The sequence below is a fragment of the Eriocheir sinensis genome, chromosome 48 (assembly GCF_024679095.1).
Source record: "Eriocheir sinensis breed Jianghai 21 chromosome 48, ASM2467909v1, whole genome shotgun sequence".
Lineage (NCBI taxonomy): Eukaryota > Metazoa > Arthropoda > Malacostraca > Decapoda > Varunidae > Eriocheir > Eriocheir sinensis.
This window is the reverse complement of record NC_066556.1, coordinates 7,666,135-7,685,165: the sequence shown is the minus strand read 5'-3', so window position 1 is coordinate 7,685,165 and position 19,031 is coordinate 7,666,135. Positions and strand designations below refer to the sequence as shown.

Sequence of the window (19,031 nt, the reverse complement as noted above, 5' to 3'; positions counted from 1 at the left end):
TTCTTTCTCCTCCACCTTCATCCTTTTCCACCCTATTTATTTTCTTCTCCCCAGTTCTTTCCCTCATTTCTTCCACTTTCCCACATTGTTTCCTGTTTCTTATTTCAGTGATTCCTCAAACCCTTCTTTCCCTCACACCTTCTTTCCCCTCTCCTCCCTCCCTACTCCCCCCCATCACTCAGAGTGTCGGCGTAAGTGTTTGTTTACCGGCAGCGTGATCAGGAGTGTTTAGACTTAGCGTGACACAGCGCGACTTTCAGCAGGAGGGACGACATCGTGTTGGGGCTTGTGTTCTCATCTTGGTGGCGCCGCCGAGGGACGCCCCGATCCTCGCCTTGTTGATTGGTGGTGGTCGTGTTGTGTCCCGAGGCGGGTCAGGGGACAGGCAGGTGGAGGGGGAGGGAGGCAGGGAGACAGAGGTGCAGAGAGGGAGGTGGGTCGTCCCCGCGTGAAGGCAGGTGTACCCAGGGAAAGAGGAAAACACCTCTGATGTATTTTACTTTTGAAAAATTTACTCACCTACTTTGGAAAATTTGAAAGTCAAAGAACGGCAAGAGAGTTTTTGTGAAGGGAATGGTGTGTATGGTGGGTGTGGGTCTTTAATCATGTCCGTGAGGTGATTTTTACGCAAAAAAATGCTTTATCTTTTCTAAACAGAAAACATTATTATGACTCTTTTGTTTTACCAAAGAAAAATATTTTTTTTATAGTAATTTTAAAGTTTGTATAAGGTAGAAATATTTATTGTAAATAGAAAAAAAATCATTACTATATAGTCAAACCCATAAGTAGTAATATAACTAATACCAATTATAACACTAAATAGTTGTTGAAGTGCCTAAAACATTATTGTTACACATCAACATTTTTACATTACTCAGATAAGAAGTAATGGATCGCTCTGACATATACACATCTCTTTTTCATATTTTTTTACGTTAATGTTTGTAGTTTACTTTTTTCAAGCGGTCATAAAAAAAAACTGAATATAAAGAAAAAAATATCTTTTCGTTTCATTGCTGAAGAATAGTAAAAAAAAAGTTTTATATTTTCGTCTTTCTTTTTTCTGTGTTTATCGAATATTTAAATCCTGGATGAAAAACGATGTGAAGGATGTTTTGCCTTTGTGGATGTTGTTGTGGATGAATAGTTAATTTGGGGGAGTCTCCGAGCCATTCCTTACGCCGGGTTTCGGAACACTGTTATTTACACTCTTTTTCTTTCATTTTCGAGCGTAAATTCGTTCCGTGCGTGTTGACGATTCGCCGCTGAAGAAAGTAAAACGAAGGTGAGAATGTGAGGAAAGTATAAGTAAGCGAATCAGACTGTGGCAGTGTTACCAAATTAGGATCCAACACCCTGACTCACCCGAAACACAGAAGGCACAACACACCTGTCAACACTGTCTTACCCGCCGATGGGAGGGGGAGGAAGAGGAGGAGGAGGAGGAGAATAAAAATAGAATAAGATGATAGAAAGAGAAAGAGGAAAAGCAGGAGGTGACTCAAACTAAAGAAAAAAAAGGAAATGAGGGAAAGAAAGAAAAGAAGGACCAAGGAAAGGAGGAGGTGGATCACGAAGAAGAAAAGGAACAAGACGATTAAAAGAAAAAAAAGCAGTAGCAAGGGGAAGCTAAAAAAAAAAGGAAAGGAGGAAAAGAAGGACGAAATGGAGGAGGAGGAGCAGGTGAGCTTCTCGTTAATTAAGCGTTTCGAGCAGGTACACCTCTGACCGGAAATTGAACAAGGTGCCTCATGATGTTACACACACACACACACACACACACACACACACACACACACGGGAGCACAGGTGTTGGGGTGACGAGACAGAGGTAAAAAGTGTATCCAACTAAAAAGGCGAGTGTTTTTTGCCCTGTCAGACTAATAATTGAAGGCTTGGGAAGGTTTGTGGGGATGAAATTCAGATATTTAGCGTGTGTACCTGCTGGCCTGTGTGTGTGTGTGTGTGTGTGTGTGTGTGTGTGTGTGTGTGTGTGTGTGTGTGTGTGTGTGTGTGTGTGTGTGTGTTCTCCTTAATCTGTCTTTGTTCTGTGTGAATGTATGTGTTTTTGGGTGTACGTGTGTATGTGTATCTCTGCTTGTATGTGTGCGTGTATTTGTATGCATGCCTATGTTTGTATGTATGTATGTATCTATGTATGTATGTATGTATCTGTGTGTACTGGTATGTATGTATGAATGTATCTTGAACATATCTTTCTCTTAAGCTCATTTTTAATAATATTAGCACCATATTAATTTAGTTGCTCTCATATTTCATCGTATTTTGAAACCTATTGGCGTGAACTAATAATATTCGTCGAGATGGCATCGTTTTCTTTCCACCTTTTTTCAGTCACTTGCAATCTCCATTTAAGAAAGATAAAAAAGTGATATCCATTTGTCACTCGAGGCCACGATCGTCACGCTTCGTCATTTGCTTCATAATCCGATACGTGTTTCTTGAGGATCCGTAACGAAGCGAATTAGGATGACGAGAACGTGAACGAAACGCCGTGAAGAGCGAAGGTAGCGAATTGGATCAAGCTTTCTTCGGTCTATATTCTTCAACATTTCGGGGCTTACACACACACACACACACACACACACACACACATTTGGTAAGACTATCGTAGAGGTTGTGTTTGTATTTCCTCGGGTAGTTTAATGAACCTAGTGATGATTCGACAAGGCTTCTGCCCATGAACGTGAAATGTGAAAAAAAACCTCTTGAGAATCTGGCTTATCTTCTTTGTGGCTTTTGGGGATATTTGTTTATAGAGCCCAGAGCGTTTGAGAATATAGACCGATGATACATAGAGGCATAAACACAGTATAAGATGCGACCCAACTTACACATGGCATCTCAGAGGATCATTTATTTATCTTTCTTCGTTCCCATAAATCTACATAAGTTTACTCCATTTCAAACCTCTAATGTATTTCCTCATCGATACACCAATTTATTTTGCTCTAGTCATACTTTTTTTCTTATTTCTGCGCCTACATTCAACATCTCTGAGACCTAGTTTTCATCTCCCTTCGTTATCCATAAATCTGTCTAGGTTTAAGCCATTTCCAACGTTTAGCTTTATTCTCAGCATCGATACACGTATTTATTTTGCTCTAGTCATACTTTTTTTCTTATTTCTGCGCCTACATTCAACATCTCTGAGACCTAGTTTTCATCTCCCTTCGTTATCCATAAATCTGTCTAGGGTTAAGCCATTTCCAACGTTTAAGTTTATTCCCAGCATCGACAGACCTTAACTACCTCCATTCATCCATTTCCTCATTGCTAAATCAGTCACGTCCCATCATATCAAAGCGGCGCCTTGCTCCCCTCACCACTCTCACCATCACCACCCTCACCATCACCCACACCACATGGCTCGTCGACTCGCCTCACCATATCATCACGTCCTCATTCGCCCCACCATGTCAGGCGTGTCAGCAAACGGCGATTCCTTCCAAGCAATCATCGCGTTTCACCTTTTTCGTCTCCTGTTCTATTTTGCTCCCTCGGCCGCGGCGGGACCCGGGGCGGAGGCGAAGGATTTAGTTTGGTTTAATTGAACTTTTGTCTGATGGAGCTTCCTGTCATCTTCACCTCGTTCACCTTCGCCAGGTAACGACTCACGTACACCTGGGGGAGGATAGATAGATTGCCGGATAAAGAGATAGATACATTTAAAGATAGAAAGAGAGACAGAAAGAGAGAGAAGATAAGTGGATTACAGTATATAGGCAGAGAAAGACAGATGGAGACTTAGACACAAATAGATAAATAAAGAGAGAGAGAGAGAGAGAGAGAGACCGACAGACAGACAGACAGACAAACAGACAGACAAACAGACAGACAGAGAAGCAGGATGAAAGGTACACACACTAGGCAGGTGGTGCTGTCAAATGAAGCCCGAGTCCCTTCCCTTGTTATTTGCGTCGGTTGTGGAATGTCCCGCAACACTCAGGCACACACACGTACACACAGATACACACAGGGACACATCATCACCATCACCATCATCATCATCACCACCACCACCACATCTGCCTCGCCAGGTGTGTCCCGCGCTAGTCACTCTTTGTTACACCCTCTGTGGCTGTATGCACACCTGAGCTGGCTGCTTGATGTCACCTGTCCTGTGTTGCCGTAATTGGAGCACCTTTGACTGGGCAGGTGAGATGGGGCCAGGTGATGCTGTAGGTGCCTTCATACTACACTTTAAACACTCAACACCTCTGCACTAAAAAAAATATACACCCGAAAACTATCTACCTTGTACTTAACTAACTGCTAACGGGGAGCATACACATAGGGGCGCGTTGCTTCACTCACACGCCTTACACCTTATATCCAACACCAGAATTTCCTTGAATGATGATAGAGACAAACCAAAAGGAGAACAGAAATATGTATAAAAAAAAAGATTGCCGGCAGTGGATTGGTCAATTTAAAAATGACAGACAAAGGTTCCAAAAGACTATGATTATATTTACTTCCAGAGGTGTCTTGATTCTCGCCTCTCGGAATAGTTAAAATGTTCGTCCTTTGATGTTCTTAGTCTTTTCTCGACTTCGTTTTGTTTTTGACGGTTATTGAAGGAATGTTGCGTTACGTTTTCTTCCTCTTTTGGTGAGTTTTTGTATCCTTTGTCAGTCGAATGGTAGTAATCTGGGCCATTGAATAATCCTTGACAGTCATTATCTGTGTGTGGTCGGATTGGAGGGTTGAGTATGTGTGTGTGTGTGTGTGTGTGTGTGTGTGTGTGTGTGTGTGTGTGTGTGTGTGTGTGTGTGTGTGTGTCTGTGTGTGTGTGTGTGTGTGTGTGTGTGTGTGTGTGTGTAGATAGTAGTGAAAAAAAATATCATCGTTTTGAAGTTGTTCGCAATACTAAAAAAAAAAAAAATCGTCACTCATTTATTTTGTTCTTATTTCTTATTTCATTTGATCTTTTCTTTCTTTCCTTTCTATATCTTTACTTTTCTTCTCTCCTTCCTCCTATCCTCCTCCTCTTATTTCTTGCTTCTTATTTTATCTTTCCTTATCTTTCCTTTTCTTTCCTTCCTTTATATATCCCAACTTTTTTTCTCTATCCCTCCCTCCCTCCCTTTCTCCCTCTCCTCCTCCTCTTATTTCTTGCTTCTTATTTCATCTTGTCTTATCTTTCCTTTTCTTTCCTTCCTTTATATATCCCAACTTTTTTTCTCTCTATCCCTCCCTCCCTTTCTCCCGCTCCTCCTTCTCTTATTTCTTGCTTCTTATTTCATTTCATCTTTTCTTATCTTTCCTTTTCTTCTTTCTCTCCCTTCTTTCTTCTTTAACCTCTTGTTACTTATTTTTTTATTTAATTTTATCTTTTCCTATCTTTCCTTTCTGTGTCCCTGTTTTTCTTCTCCCATTTCCTCCCTTCCTCCCCCTCCATCTCCTCTGCTTCCCTTTTCTATGACCTTTTTTTCACTCCTCTCCTCCCTCACCGCCTCCTATTTCCTCCTCCTCCTCTTTCATCTCCTTTGCTTCAGTTTTCTATGACCTCTTTTTCTCTCCTCTCTTCCCTCACCGCCTCCCTCTCCTCCTCCTCCTCCTCCTCCTCTATTCCTGCTTCCCTTTTCTATGACCTTTTTTTCTCACATCTCCTCCCTCCCCGCCTCCCTCTCCTCCTCCTCCTACTCCTCCTACTCCTCCTGCATCCCCGTTCGAAAAATACTGTCCGATTATGAAACTCACTCCTTTTTATGTTCCTCTTTTCTCGCTTTTAATGGATTCTTCACGCCGAGTTTGTCTTTCAGCGACCGCAACGCCATCTGTCGGGAAGAGGGTAAAAAAATATAGTAAAATGTCATGACCTTAATATTTGGTGTCTCTCCCACATACAGATCGCGGTGAAATTCGTGTAGAGTGAAAACCAATATATATAGAACAGTGGAGACTATTTATTTTGTGTGTGTGTGTTTGTGTGTGAGCTGATTGAAAACTGCTAAAAATGGGTGCATAGAGAGTTTGTTGTTGTTGTTGTTGTTGTTATTGTTTGTGATCTTGCCTTTTGATAGTGTTAGTGTTGGTGTTGCTGTTTTTATCGTTGTTATTACTTTGTTACTACTACTACTACTACTACCACAACTACTACTACTACTACTACTACTACTACTACAGCAAGATAAAAAAAGACTTTCACCCATAAGATATACCACTCCAGTTCTCCATATGTCCCTCCTCCACTTCCTCCTCTTCTACCTTCCCTTCCTCTTCCTCTTCCTCCTCCTCTTCCTCCTCCACGCGGGGCAGAGTAGCCGCGTCCCTGCCTGAGTCCTAATAATGATTTATGCTCATGCGACACTGACACATCCAATCGTTGATGCAGCAGCGGAAGAAGATATATAGGAGGAGGAGGAGGAGGAGAAGGAAGAGGATGGAATGATGGGAGAGTGCGAGTTAATCTGTACCGTAGCAGGGACGAAGGAGAGGAAAAGGAGTAGAATAGGAAGAAAGAGGAGAAGGAAGAATACGAGTGATAGAAATACTGAATGAAAAATGAAGGAAAGTAAGCAAAAGAAGTAGTGTTTCTTTTAGGGAATGAAATAGGAGGAAAACAAAAAAAGAAAAAAAAGTGATACTGATAAAAGAGAATGACAAAAAAAAATAATGGAAGATAAAAGAGGAGTAGAAAGTAAAAGATTAAATAAGAAACCGGGGAAAAAGGAGCATAGAGGAAAAAAATGGTTACAGAGTGAACGGTAAAATAGCGTAAAAGGATAGTTTATGATAAAACGTACCTTAGAAAAGCGTAAAAAAGTACGGTAGAGTGTAATGCAAAGGAGTAATGGAAAACTCTACGCAGGAGGAATAATAGAGAAGGAGTAAAGAGGAAGAGAAGAGAAAGGGAGAAATGCAGAAGGAATAATGGAAAACTCTACGCAGGAGGAACAATAGAGAAGAGTAAAGAGGAAGAGAAGAGAGAAGGAGAAATGCAGAAGTAATAATGGAAAACTCTACGCAGGAGGAACAATAGAGAAGAGTAAAGAGGAAGAGAAGAGAGAGGGAGAGATGCAGAAGGAATAATGGAGAAGGAGTAAAGAGGAAGAAAAGAGAGAGAGAGAGGACACAGCCAATCGTTGACGTAACAGAGCGAAGAGATCGATGAGTCAGTTGGTCTGTTAAGCCTGAAGCCCTCTGGAAGGAAGGGAGGAAGGGAAGGAAGGAAGGAGGGAGAAAAAGAAAGGGGAGAGCAGTATTGGGAATCGCTCTGGTTTGTTCTGCTGAGGAAAACAGTAGTGAACGTGGTTATTTAGTTATTACTGTTGAAGGAAAAAAGGAAGGAAATATAACGAACTAAAGTAGATGGAGATGATAAAGAAGGAAAAAGTGAACTGAACTGTAGGCGGAAAGGAAAGGGAAAGAAGTTGTAATAAAAAAAAATGGTAGGTGAAGAGAAGGATGAAAAATGAGTAAATTGTGAACTGCAGAAAGGAATGCGGAGAACGTAAATGATTGAAGAAGTACTTTGAAGGAGGGAAACCTGGAGTATGTAGCCGAAGAGAGTGAACTGTAGAAGGGAATAAGGAGAAGGCAAATGATAAAGGAGTTAGTGTAGAAAGGGAGAAGAATGGATAATAAAGGAGTAAAAATTGAACTAAAGAAGGGAATGAGAAGGAGACATAAATATTGAAGGTTGCAGTGTAGAAGGGAAGGAAAGGGAGGCCAGTGGAGGAAGAATGGAAGGAGGGAAGGAAGGAAGGAAGGTCACAGGAGGCGGGACCCATTGTTAGCTGAATGGGACGTGTCATGAACGTGTTGTGAGAAAGGTCGTGTTTTTGTCCCGTCCCAAAGAGAGAGAGAGAGAGAGAGAGAGGATGAGCAAGAAGAAAAACAAAACGAAAACGGAAAGATAGAAAGATAAAGATTGATTTACATACTCGGTTTATCTCGATGTTGGTTGTGACAGTGCATGGTGGTGATGGTGGTGGTAGTGGAGGGGTCCCAATGGTGATGAAAGTGATGATGGTGGTGGTGGTGGAGGGATGTGGAGGAGGAGTGGATGAAGAAGACAGGAGCTAGAAGTCAAGATGATAGGAAGGAGTATAGAGGTGGTAGTGATGTCGATGGTGATGGTAATGATGGTGATGATGGTGGTGGAAGTGTTGGGGTGACAGTGGTGATGATGATGGTAGTAACAGTGGTGTTGATGGTGTTGGTTGACGGGTGGTAGTGGTGATGACATTTGTAGTAACAGTGGAGGTGATTGTATTGGTTGACGATTGGCAGTGGTGATGATGGTGGTGGTGTAGAGGTCCCGATGGTGATGATGGTGGTGGTGATGGTGGTGGTGGAGGTGCCGTAGGTGGTGGCGGCGTCCCTGCACTGCGGAGGGGCGTGACTCACCTGGGCGCTGCGTCACTCATTAGTCCTCACCTGGCGGCTACTGTCTGTGTTGACTTTATGGCGTACCTGGACTCTCTCTCTCTCTCTCTCTCTCTCTCTCTCTCTCTCTCTCTCTCTCTCTCTCTCTCTCTCTCTCTCTCTCTCTCTCTCTCTCTCTCTCTCTCTCTCTCTCTCTCTCTCTCTCTCTCTCTCTCTCTCTCTCTCTCTCTCTCTCTCTCTCTCTCTCTCTCTCTCTCTCTCTCTCTCTCTCTCTCTCTCTCTCTCTCTCTCTCTCTCTCTCTCTCTCTCTCTCTCTCTCTCTCTGCATGTATGTATCTGCTCACTTATCTATCAATCTACCTAACTATCTCAGTCTATCTCTCATTGTTTGCGTTCTTTCCTGCATCGGTAACTCATCGCATCATCGTCAGCGTCAGGCGTTAGCGAGGGATGAGTTATGTTACCTGGGACATCACCTGGCGGAGGGAGTCACGTAGCAGGCAGTTAGTTTCCTCCGGCCGCAAAGTGTGACGGATGGGCCGCGAGGATGAAGGGTGGTCTATAAATCGTGTGTGTGTATGGAGGCGCTGAGAGATTCCGGCTAATCGATAATGGAGTCGTTGTGGAATATATGGATGTCTGTTTGGTGGATGGCTCGGGACGAAATGATGCGTGGAGAGAGGAGTGGGGAATGGTTGTGTGTGTGTGTGTGTAAATGTGCGTTTCTATATGTGTAAGTGAAGTAAGTATGTGATCAGGAGTGTCAATGGGTGTTGGCGAGATGTGTGGGATGCTGCTCTGTGGATGAGGATGAGGAGGAGGAAGAAGAAGAAGAAGAGTAGATGGAAGAGGAGGAGGGGAGGGAGGAGGCAGGGAACAAAATTTTACGTAAGTCCTCCAATTAGATGTAAATTACTATACCGAGAGAGAGAGAGAGAGAGAGAACAAAAAACCACGACAACGAAAAAAAAAGACAAAAATATGAGAGGAATGCAGGAAAGCGAGGGTTATGTATGGGCTAGAAAAGTGGAGCATATGGTTAGAAAAGGAAGTGGAAGGGGTGGAGCACGGTGGTGGCCCGCATGAAATAATAATGGGGGGAGGGGGGAGGGTAGGGGGGGAGGGCGTGGGCTACCTACCTATACCTGTCCTTGTCAACCTTTTTTTTTGTGGGTGAGTAATTACGTTTTATTTACCTGTTGTCGAGTTATGGCCTTCCGCGTGTGTGTGTGTGTGTGTGTGTGTGTGTGTGTGTGTGTGTGTGTGTGTGTGTGTGTGTGGCTTAGAATATCAGTAAATCTCTCTTTGTATGCCTTCGACCAAAAAGTAAACAAGCAAAACACTAAAAGAAAACGTCTTTAAAAAATTTACCTCTGTGTGTGTGTGTGTGTGTGTGTGTGTGTGTGTGTGATTGAGTGTTTGTATATTTAAATTCAAGATCACAAATGACTTGATAGAGTTATTGTAATGTACCTTGAAATTTGCAAACACACACACACACACACACACACACACACACACACACACACAGAGCAAGTTTCGTGTTAATAACCATTTGTAAACCGTCGACATGATAAATTCAGCGAAGGAGGTTAAATATGAAGGGATTTGCTCTGTGCGGGACCCGAATTTGAACTGTGATGAAATTCCGGTGACCCGCAAACGATCATTACTCATTACTATTTTATTGTTTTGCAAAGGTTTATGGGAATCTTTTAAAAGCATTCCTATATTTTCTTCTCTGGAGGGTGAGATTTAGTTTTGGTTTTATTTCAGTTTTATTTATTTTTTCTTCGTTTATTTTCACGTCGTTTTTGATAATATGTATTTTTTTTGTTAGGAATAATCTCGTTTAATGTCCATATTGTCATTTTTATTTTATTTCTTAATTTTTCTCTCTTCACTAGCCTTACACACACACACACACGCCGCGCTGCAAGGCCTTCACAGCCAAACAGGCGGCGGTTCGAGCCCCGCTCAGGCCGGATTATTTCCGTTGACTAAGAGTGGTTACTGTCCCCCCTGGAGCAAGGGAGAAGGTGTGTGTGGTGTGTGAGGTCCTGGCAGTACCCAGAGATCGACAATAATAAGCACTTGCTCACTTCGTGAGGGTACCTGCTGTCGAAAGCGAGTCCAACTCGTGATCAGGCCGTGGTAAATTATACACACACACACACACACACACACACACACACACACACACACACACACACACACACACACACACACACACACACACACACACTTCTCTCTCTCTCTCTCTCTCTCTCTCTCTCTCTCTCTCTCTCTCTCTCTCTCTCTCTCTCTCTCTCTCTCTCTCTCTCTCTCTCTCTCTCTCTCTCTCTCTCTCTCTCTCTCTCCCCTGTCCCCCCCTCACCCTCCCTTCGTACCAGAGAGACAAGATGGTCACGCATTGTAAGCCGCCCAATCACGGTGTCTCTTCTATTGATTATGCATTTATTTCCCGCGCTCTGATTGGTCGATGCTGGCGGCCTGTGTAAATCATTAAAGAGTCATAGTCACTCACACGGGGCAGGAGGGGGATGGGGGCAGGATGGTGGGGAGGAAGAAGAGGGGAAGGGTGACTGTGATTGGAGGGATGGTATAGGAGACGATGAGGCGGTGATTGGCTGGGATTAGTATTGATTGGTATGGTTTAAGTTCTGAAGGTGTGTGATTTGGGATTTGGTCGTGATATAGTTTTTTTTTGTGTGTGTTGGGGGGGATGTTTATTTTTTATTTTTTATTGAGTACTTGGATTCGTGTTTTTCCTTTTATTTGGGGGGGGGGTGATACTTAATTAAGTGTGAGGTATGGGCTGACAGGTGTACGGTAAGTGTGTGTCTGTTTGGGTTGAGGGTGTGTTTGTATGTGTGTTTTGCTGTCACTGTATACTTAGACAAACAGAAAGGCAGGCAGACAAATAGAAACAACTCGATCCACAACACCCAAAGAAAAGAGAAGGAACAGAAACTTGCTAATAAAATGAAAAAAAAATACCTGTCTTAAAACTCAGAAAAAAATAGAAGAAAAACAAAACTTGCTAACAGAATCTAAATGCACACACACACACACACACACACAAACACACACACACACACACACACACACACACACACACACACACACACACACACACACACACACACACACACACACACACACACACACACACACACACACACACACACACACACACACACACACACACACACACACACACACACACACACACCTTCAAACACCAAAGAAAATAAGACACGACAAACACAAACACTCACACACATACAATATTAACACCAAACAAAAACACACAACACCTAACAATAAACAACACTACACCTGGCCCATCAATACTCGCTCACCTGTGTTGGCACCTGCATGAACAAAAAGGGGAATCATGCAAAGGGGGTCCAGTCATGCTTGGAAGGTGTTTGATTCTCTGTGCAAGGAAGGTCAGGCGAGAGAGTCATAAATCTTGGTTCTAGTGCTCGATCGGCTCATTTTCACCCCACTATGCCTCACCCCTTCACCCCTCCTCACCTCCACCTCTCTCCACTCTCTCCTACTGCCATCCACTCCATCTCTCTCCCGTTCCTCCTTCACCCACTCCCTCCACCCTTTTCCACTTTCCCCTTTTAGTCACTCCCTGCACCTCTCTCCACTCCCTCCCCAACCCCTTACCCTCTCCCTCTCCACCTTCCTTCTTAACCCCCGTCCCTCCACCCGTATCTCCTCCACTTCCCCCTTCACCCTCCCCCTCCTCCCCTTCGCTACGTCCCATCATTCCCCTTGACACATGTCCTAAGCTATCGAGTGCCTAGTTAGTGGTTAGGGGTCGTCTGGTATGCCATTCCTCATCCTCGTTTGTGGTGGTGGACTGAGACGGATTGGATGAGGGGAGGGCTGTGAGGGGGAAAGGAAGAAAGGAGTTGGAATGCTGTGCTGGTTTTTGGTGGGTGTGGAGGTGTTGAGAGAGTGAAGTTTGTGTGTGTTTGCTTGTTGAGAGGGCGAGAATAATAGTTAGGTAAATAGATGGATAGACAGAGGGAGAGAAAAGAAGGGATGTTAATGATAAGTTGTTCTCACGTTCTCTGGTATTTTGTTCATTGGGGATTCAGTTAATTAAGTTTTTGTTTTGCTTTAGCACTTATTAATTGTTGGTTTAGTCTCGTCTTTTAAGTATTGTATTAAAACTCTCCTTTACTCCCTCCTCTTCCTCCGTCTCTTCCTCCTCCTCTTCTTCCTTCTTCCATATTCTCTCTTCCTTTTTCTCTTCCACCTCCTCCTCCTCCTCTCTTAACAGCCTTTGCTCCTCCTCTTTACCCTACCCTTGACCTCTTTCCCTTCCTCTCTTCCTCCGTCCTCCTCTTCTTCCCATTCTGCCTTTTTCCCTTCCTTCCGTCTTTCCTCTCCCTCCCTCTCCCTCCCCTTCCCCCACCTCACCTGGAGCATCAAGGTAAAGCATGGCCGTCATTTCGTCACCGTCTCACCTGCAATTACTGGCCCAAGGTGACCCGCCGGAGATAAAACACCTGACGACCTCACTTCCTCACCATCCGTGTTTTTATTTTCGATCGCAGGTGGTGGGGAGGACTTGAGACGCTCCGGAAATAATAGGGATTCTCATTTTATTATTTTTATTGTTCTTTTATTGGTGCTCGTAGGTGGTGTAAACTGATTTTTTTGTAGTTGTTTTTGTAGTTTATGTTTATATTTTAGCTTAACTTAGTCTTTATAGTAATTATTGGGAAGAAAACATTTTTTTTTACGGTGACGCTACTGTAAACGATCTTTGCGGACTAATGTTTTTTTCCTCCACTGTATGTTGCGTTTTTTTTTTTGGGGGGGGGTGGGCGGGGTGAATTCATGCGATAAATACAGTTTTCTTTAAGTTTATAAGTGTCTTTTTTTAAGCTTTCTTTTTGTGGGTTTCTTTTTATCTTCCATGTTCTCATCGTCATCATCTCTGGCTGCTTCATTGTTTTCCTCCTTTTTTTCCCCCTCCTCCTCTGCCTTGTCCTTCATATGTTCTTCCCGTTCTTCCTTTTGCTACCTGTTATTTTCCTTTACTCCGTTGTTTATTATACTTATTTACCTCCTTTTCATCTTGTTACATATTATGGCTTTTTTTCATTTATTTCATTTCCATTTTTTATCATTCATATTTTCAAGTAGTACATTTTTCTAGCTCATAATCTTCTTTTCTCAACATTATTTTTAGTCACTCTTCGTCTTCTCTCTCCTCGTTTTCTTTCCCTTCCCCCTCATTTTTTTTTGCATTTTTACATGTTGCTCTCTTCCTCCCCTTCGTTTGCGAGCCCTGATTCTATCTACTTTCCTCTCTCTTAACTTCGTCCCTTGAAAAACATTGTTCCTTCCTCTTCCCTTCCTCTCCCCCCCTTCTCTCCTTCCCACTCTCTGTTTACCCCTCCCTCCTTCCTTTCTTTCCTTCCCGTCCTAGTGAAAGAATATGTATATTCTCATTCTTATTAAATTGCACGTGTATCCCCTTGCTCCATTCTTCTCCTCTTCTTACTACTTGTCTTCTAATTCCTCCTCCTCCCGTTTTTTATCATCCTTCTCCTAATTCCCTACTTCCTCGTCCTCATCCTTCTCCTTCTCTTCCACTTCCTACTGTTTATCTTGCTTTTTCCTCACGTTTTTTTTTCCTCCTTCCGTTCCTCCTCTTCCTCCTCCTCCTTTCCCTCTCCTTTTATTTTCTAGTCCATATTTTGCTTCTTCTCATCGTTTTCTTATCTTCCTTCCATTTCTCCTCCTTCTCTTCTCTCTCCTTCACATTATCTTGCCTTTTCTCCTTTTTATCTTTCTTCCGTTTCTTGTCCTCCTCCTCCTCCTCCTCCTCCTCCTCCTCTTCCTCCTCTATTTCCTACTCCTTATCATGCTTTTCATCCTCATTTTTTTCTCCTTCTTCCGCTCCTCCACCTCCTCTTTTTGCTCCTCCTCCCCTTACCCTCCTCCTACTCCTCCTCCACCTCACCTCCACCTCCTCCTCTTCCTCCTCCTCCTCTTCCTCCTCTATTTCCTACTCCTTATCATGCTCTTCATCCTCATTTTTTCTCCTTCTTCCGCTCCTCCTCCTCCTCTTCTTTTTGCTCCTCCTCCCCTTACCCTCCTCCTACTCCTCCTCCACCTCACCTCCTCCTCCTCCTCCTCCTCGAGCCACAAGCATCAGTCCTGCCCTCATAATTGGCCCATTAAGCTTGTATTTTTCTCTATGTCGGGAGTGCAGCGAGGTCACCATTTTTAGGGCGATCGAGCCTTTCAGCGTGAGAGGTGAGACGGGCGCAGCGAGGAGCCCGGAGCACCTGTCACCTGGGGTATTAAGTGATTAGCAGCGTCCTACCTGAGTGGAGGGGAGCGGTGGTGGAGGAGGATCCGTCTGCATGTGAAGGAAAATTCGGTGTTGGTGGTGGAATATGCATGAGGGAGGAGAAGGGGTTGGAGGTGGAGGAGGAGGAGGTGTAGGAGGAGGAGAAGGAGGAGAAGGAGGAGGAAGAGGAAGAAGAAGAACAATAAGAAGAGGAGGAGAAGGGGGAGGACGGAGAAGAAGAAGAAGAAGAAGAAAAGAAAATAGAAGAAAAAGAAGAAGAGTAGAAGTAGGAGAAGGAGAAGGAGGAAGGGAAGGAGGAGGAGGAGGTGTTGGAGGATGAATAGAAGAAGGAAGAGGAGGAGAAGGATAAAGGATCGATGCAAAAAAAAATATTCTGATGTGAGGTTTGAACACACCACATTCCTGTCTTTTTACTCTTTTTCTTTCGTTTTCTTTATGCTTAAGGTAGTGGGAGGGAGGGGTGAGAACCATGACTGGGATGAATGCAAAAAAGAAAAAAAATACGTTCAGATGTTAAAGGATTCGAAAACATTAGACTCATTTGTTTTGCATATGAGTTTATTATAGTTAGCCTTGACTTGCTTATTTCTCAGGCCAAGGCAAGCAGCGGATACCTCTATTTTACTTTCTTTCCACCTTTACCTATTGTTTTTAGATCAACTTTACTTCCTTAGTCGTCTTTATATTTATTTACTTCTTTATATTCATCGTGAGACATAATAGTGTGCATGAAAATAAAAATGGTATCAAACTACATTATCTCGTATATATTTTGCCCTCTTCCTATTTTTCTTTTTTACCGTGAAGAACTGGAGAATCGACTAATATATTTTCCTTATATCAACGCTTTCATTAGTAACACATGATGCAAAGACAAAGTAAATGAAAATGATGGCAAACTATAATAATGATAATGATAATGTGTGTCTTTTTTTACCGTGAAGAACTGAAGAATCGACTAATATTTTTTCCTTATATCAACTCTTTCAGGAAGTAACACATGGCACAAAGACTAAGTAAATGAAAATGATGGCAAACTATAAATTATATCCTATACCTTATTCTCTGTCCCTGTATATCTTATAATCTTACTAATAATATGTGTATTTTTCCCTACCGTGTAATGTATGTTTATTTGCTTCATTACTTTCTTCACATAAATAATCTGATCAGCCGAGGAAATAAATTGTAGTTGGTTTACTGTTGTCATTACTTAATTATTTTCGCGCTTCCTCGTAAATTCCAGTCTTACTAACCATCTTTTTTTCCTTGGTGCAGGCGCTGAACGGCTTCCTGGTGATCCTGGCGTGCGAGGGCGAGGTGTTCTTCGCCACCCACAATATCGAGTCCTACCTGGGCTTTCATCAGGTGAGTCACGTTTACCTGTCCTTGATTAACACGTGAAACGCCCACCTGTCCATTCCTTCTGTTGACTCAGTTACCTTCGCGTACCTGTCATGTCCTCCTTACCACCTTTTAGTTAACCTGTTCTACCTTGGCTTTCATCAGGTGAGTCACGTTTACCTGTCCTTAAATAAACACCTGAAATGCCCACCTGTCCATTCCTTCTGTTGAATCAATTACCTTCCCGTACCTGTCATGTCTTCTCCACCACCTTTTAGTTAACCTGTCCTACCTGGGCTGTCATCAGGTGAGTCACGTTTACCTGTCCTTAATTAAACACCTGAAATGCCGACCTGTTTCTCTCTCTAACTGTTGACCCTGTTGTACCTGTTATGTCTTACTTAGCACCTTCTAGTTTATATGTTCTACCTTAGTTTTAATCAGGTGAGTTAAGTATACCTGCCCTTCTTCAACTAAAACGCCCTTCTTTTCTTTCACTCTCTATTTTTCACCTGTTTCTCACCTCCTCAGCCTACCTCTGCCCCAGTTATCTTTCTTTACTAACTGCTAAGTCGCCTTCATCCCCTCCCTCACCTTTTCCTCCTTCGCCTTTTGTTCTTCAATATCTCTCCTCCTTCGTCACTTCCATTTGGCCTCACCTGGAAATCACCTCCTTACCTGTGCTCCGGCCAACCTTACTTTCATCTGCCTCCGTCATCATCATCATCACCATCATCATCCTTTTCAGATCTTCGGCCGTTTCATTGTCCATTAGGGGCTCCGTCGGGGCGTTTTTGGTCAGGTCATCTTCGTCAGGTCATCCTCGTCAGATCATATTCGTCAGGTCGTCTTCTTCAGGTTATTCCTCAATCAGGTCAAAGAAATTTTCGGTCATCCACCTTTTTCGTCATCACGGAGTCGCGCGCAAACATGTTTTTATTTTTTTCTCCTTCTTTTGCGAAACACCGAAACAGGGAAGATGAAAGGAGGCATTATTGAGAGAGAGAGAGAGAGAGAGAATATTAGTTTCCTTTCCTCTTTACTTCCCTTTCCTTTACCCTTAAGTTTTACCCCCTTTCCTTATTCCTTCTCTTCCCCCTTTCACTCTTCCCACCCTCTCCTCTTTTCCTTCTTTTCTTTTCTCTCTTTACTTCCCTCTCCTTAACCCTCAGCCATTACTTCCTTCCCTTATCCTCTTTAACCCTTTTCTCTATCTTTTCTTCATTACCTCTTGATTTTTCTCTATACTTCCCTCTTCTAAGCCCTTCTTCCTCCTCCTGACCTCCTTCCCCTTATCTATTTAACATATTATCTTCATTACCTCTTTTTTTTCTTCTTTACTTCCCTCTTCTAAACCCTTCTTTATCCTCCTTACTTCCTTCCTCTCACTTGTTTAACCTTTCACCCCTTTTCTTCCTCATCGCATTTCCTTTTCTTTTTGTTTTTCTTTCCTTCACCCTCCTTCCCCCTCATTTATCTCCTCTTTACCCTTAATCCCTTACTTCACCTTGTCCTCCTTCGTTTCCTTTCCTCTTTGCTTTACCTTTTCTCTTTATTTTACCTCTTCTCCTTGCCTTCTTTTTCTTTCATTGCCTTCATCCTTTTACATCCTTTGCCCTTCACCCCGCCTTGTCTTTCTCACCTATTTTTCTTTTCTTCTATTTTACTGTTTTACTTCACCTTTTCTCATTTATTATATTTTTTCTCTCTACTTTTCTTTCTTCCTTATTCTTCCTTCTTTCCCGCCATTCTTCTTCTTTACATCCTTCTTCCCCCTTTACCTTCTTCCCTTCGTCCCTTCAACTCTTCCCCTCACCTTGTTTTCCTTACCTCCTTTCCTTCGCCCGTTCAAGGAAGCTCGGCTCTTAACAATCCCTCTCCCAGAAGCGACTAATTTGCAGCCGTCGAGGGGGAAGAGTAACGAGGAGGGGCCGCGATTGCCTGCTAATGATCACTCTCGGTGCTTAATGCAATAATGAGACGCGGCCAGCCAGGTATAGATAAAGTGATATGACGTGTGTGCCTTGGAGCGGGCTGTTTGTCTGTCTGGGTGTGTTTTCTCTTGGCTGAGTGATTTATTAGCTTCATCTTTGCTTTCGTTTATTTATTTTTTATTTTCACTTTTTCTGTCTTTGCTACCGTGACACCTTTTCCTTTTTTTCCTCTTCGTTTTTTTTTCTTTCTTTAATTTTTGTTATTTTCCTTTCCATGTGATGTTCTGAATCTGACTATTTCCTCGCCGTTTTCTAGAGCGATTCCTTTTTCCTGTCTTTTAACTTTTTTTCTTTTTCTTTTTTTCTGTCTTTGCTTCCGTGATACCTTTTCCTTTTTTTCCTCTTCGTTCCTTTTCCTTTCTTTAATATGTTTTGTTTTTTCCCTTTCCATGTGATGTTCTGAATCTTCCTTTTTCCTCGCCGTTTTCTTGAGCGATTCCTTTTTCCTGTCTTTTAACTTATTTTTATTTTTATTTTTTTCTGTCTTTGCTACCGTAACATATTTTCCTTTTTTTCCTCTTCGTTTCTTTTCCTTTCTTTAATATGTTTTGTTTTTTCCCTTCCATGTGATGTTATAAATCTTCCTTTTTTTCGCCATTTTCTAGAGAGATTCCTTTGTCCTGTCTTTTAACTTATTTTTATTTTTATTTTTTTCTGTCTTTGCTACCGTAACATATTTTCCTTTTTTTCCTCTTCGTTCCTTTTCCTTTCTTTAATATGTTTTGTTTTTTTCCTTTCCATGTGATGTTCTGAATCTTTCTTTCTCCTCGCCGTTTTCTAGAGCGACGCCTTTTTCCTGTCTTTCAACTTATTTTTATTTTTATTTTTTTCTGTCTTTGCTACCGTAACATATTTTCCTTTTTTTCCTCTTCGTTCCTTTTCCTTTCTTTAATATGTTTTGTTTTTTCCCTTCCATGTGATGTTATAAATCTTCCTTTTTTTCGCCATTTTCGAGAGAGATTCCTTTTTCCTGTTCT

At 42.5% G+C, this 19,031-nt stretch overlaps 1 protein-coding gene across 4 annotated transcripts in view; it reads left to right on the top strand.

Annotated features, from left to right (window-relative positions):
• Positions 1 to 19,031, top strand: part of LOC126981535 (uncharacterized) — a 237,726-nt gene that overhangs the window by 149,288 nt on the left and 69,407 nt on the right. For all 4 annotated transcript variants that reach the window (XR_007733986.1, XM_050832733.1, XM_050832732.1 and 1 more), the window contains one exon: positions 15,995 to 16,084. Coding sequence is in view for 3 of the 4 variants with exons in the window: in XM_050832733.1 (XP_050688690.1) it covers positions 15,995 to 16,084 (90 nt within the window). In the remaining variant the exon portion in view is untranslated. The remainder of the gene's footprint in view (positions 1 to 15,994; positions 16,085 to 19,031) is intronic.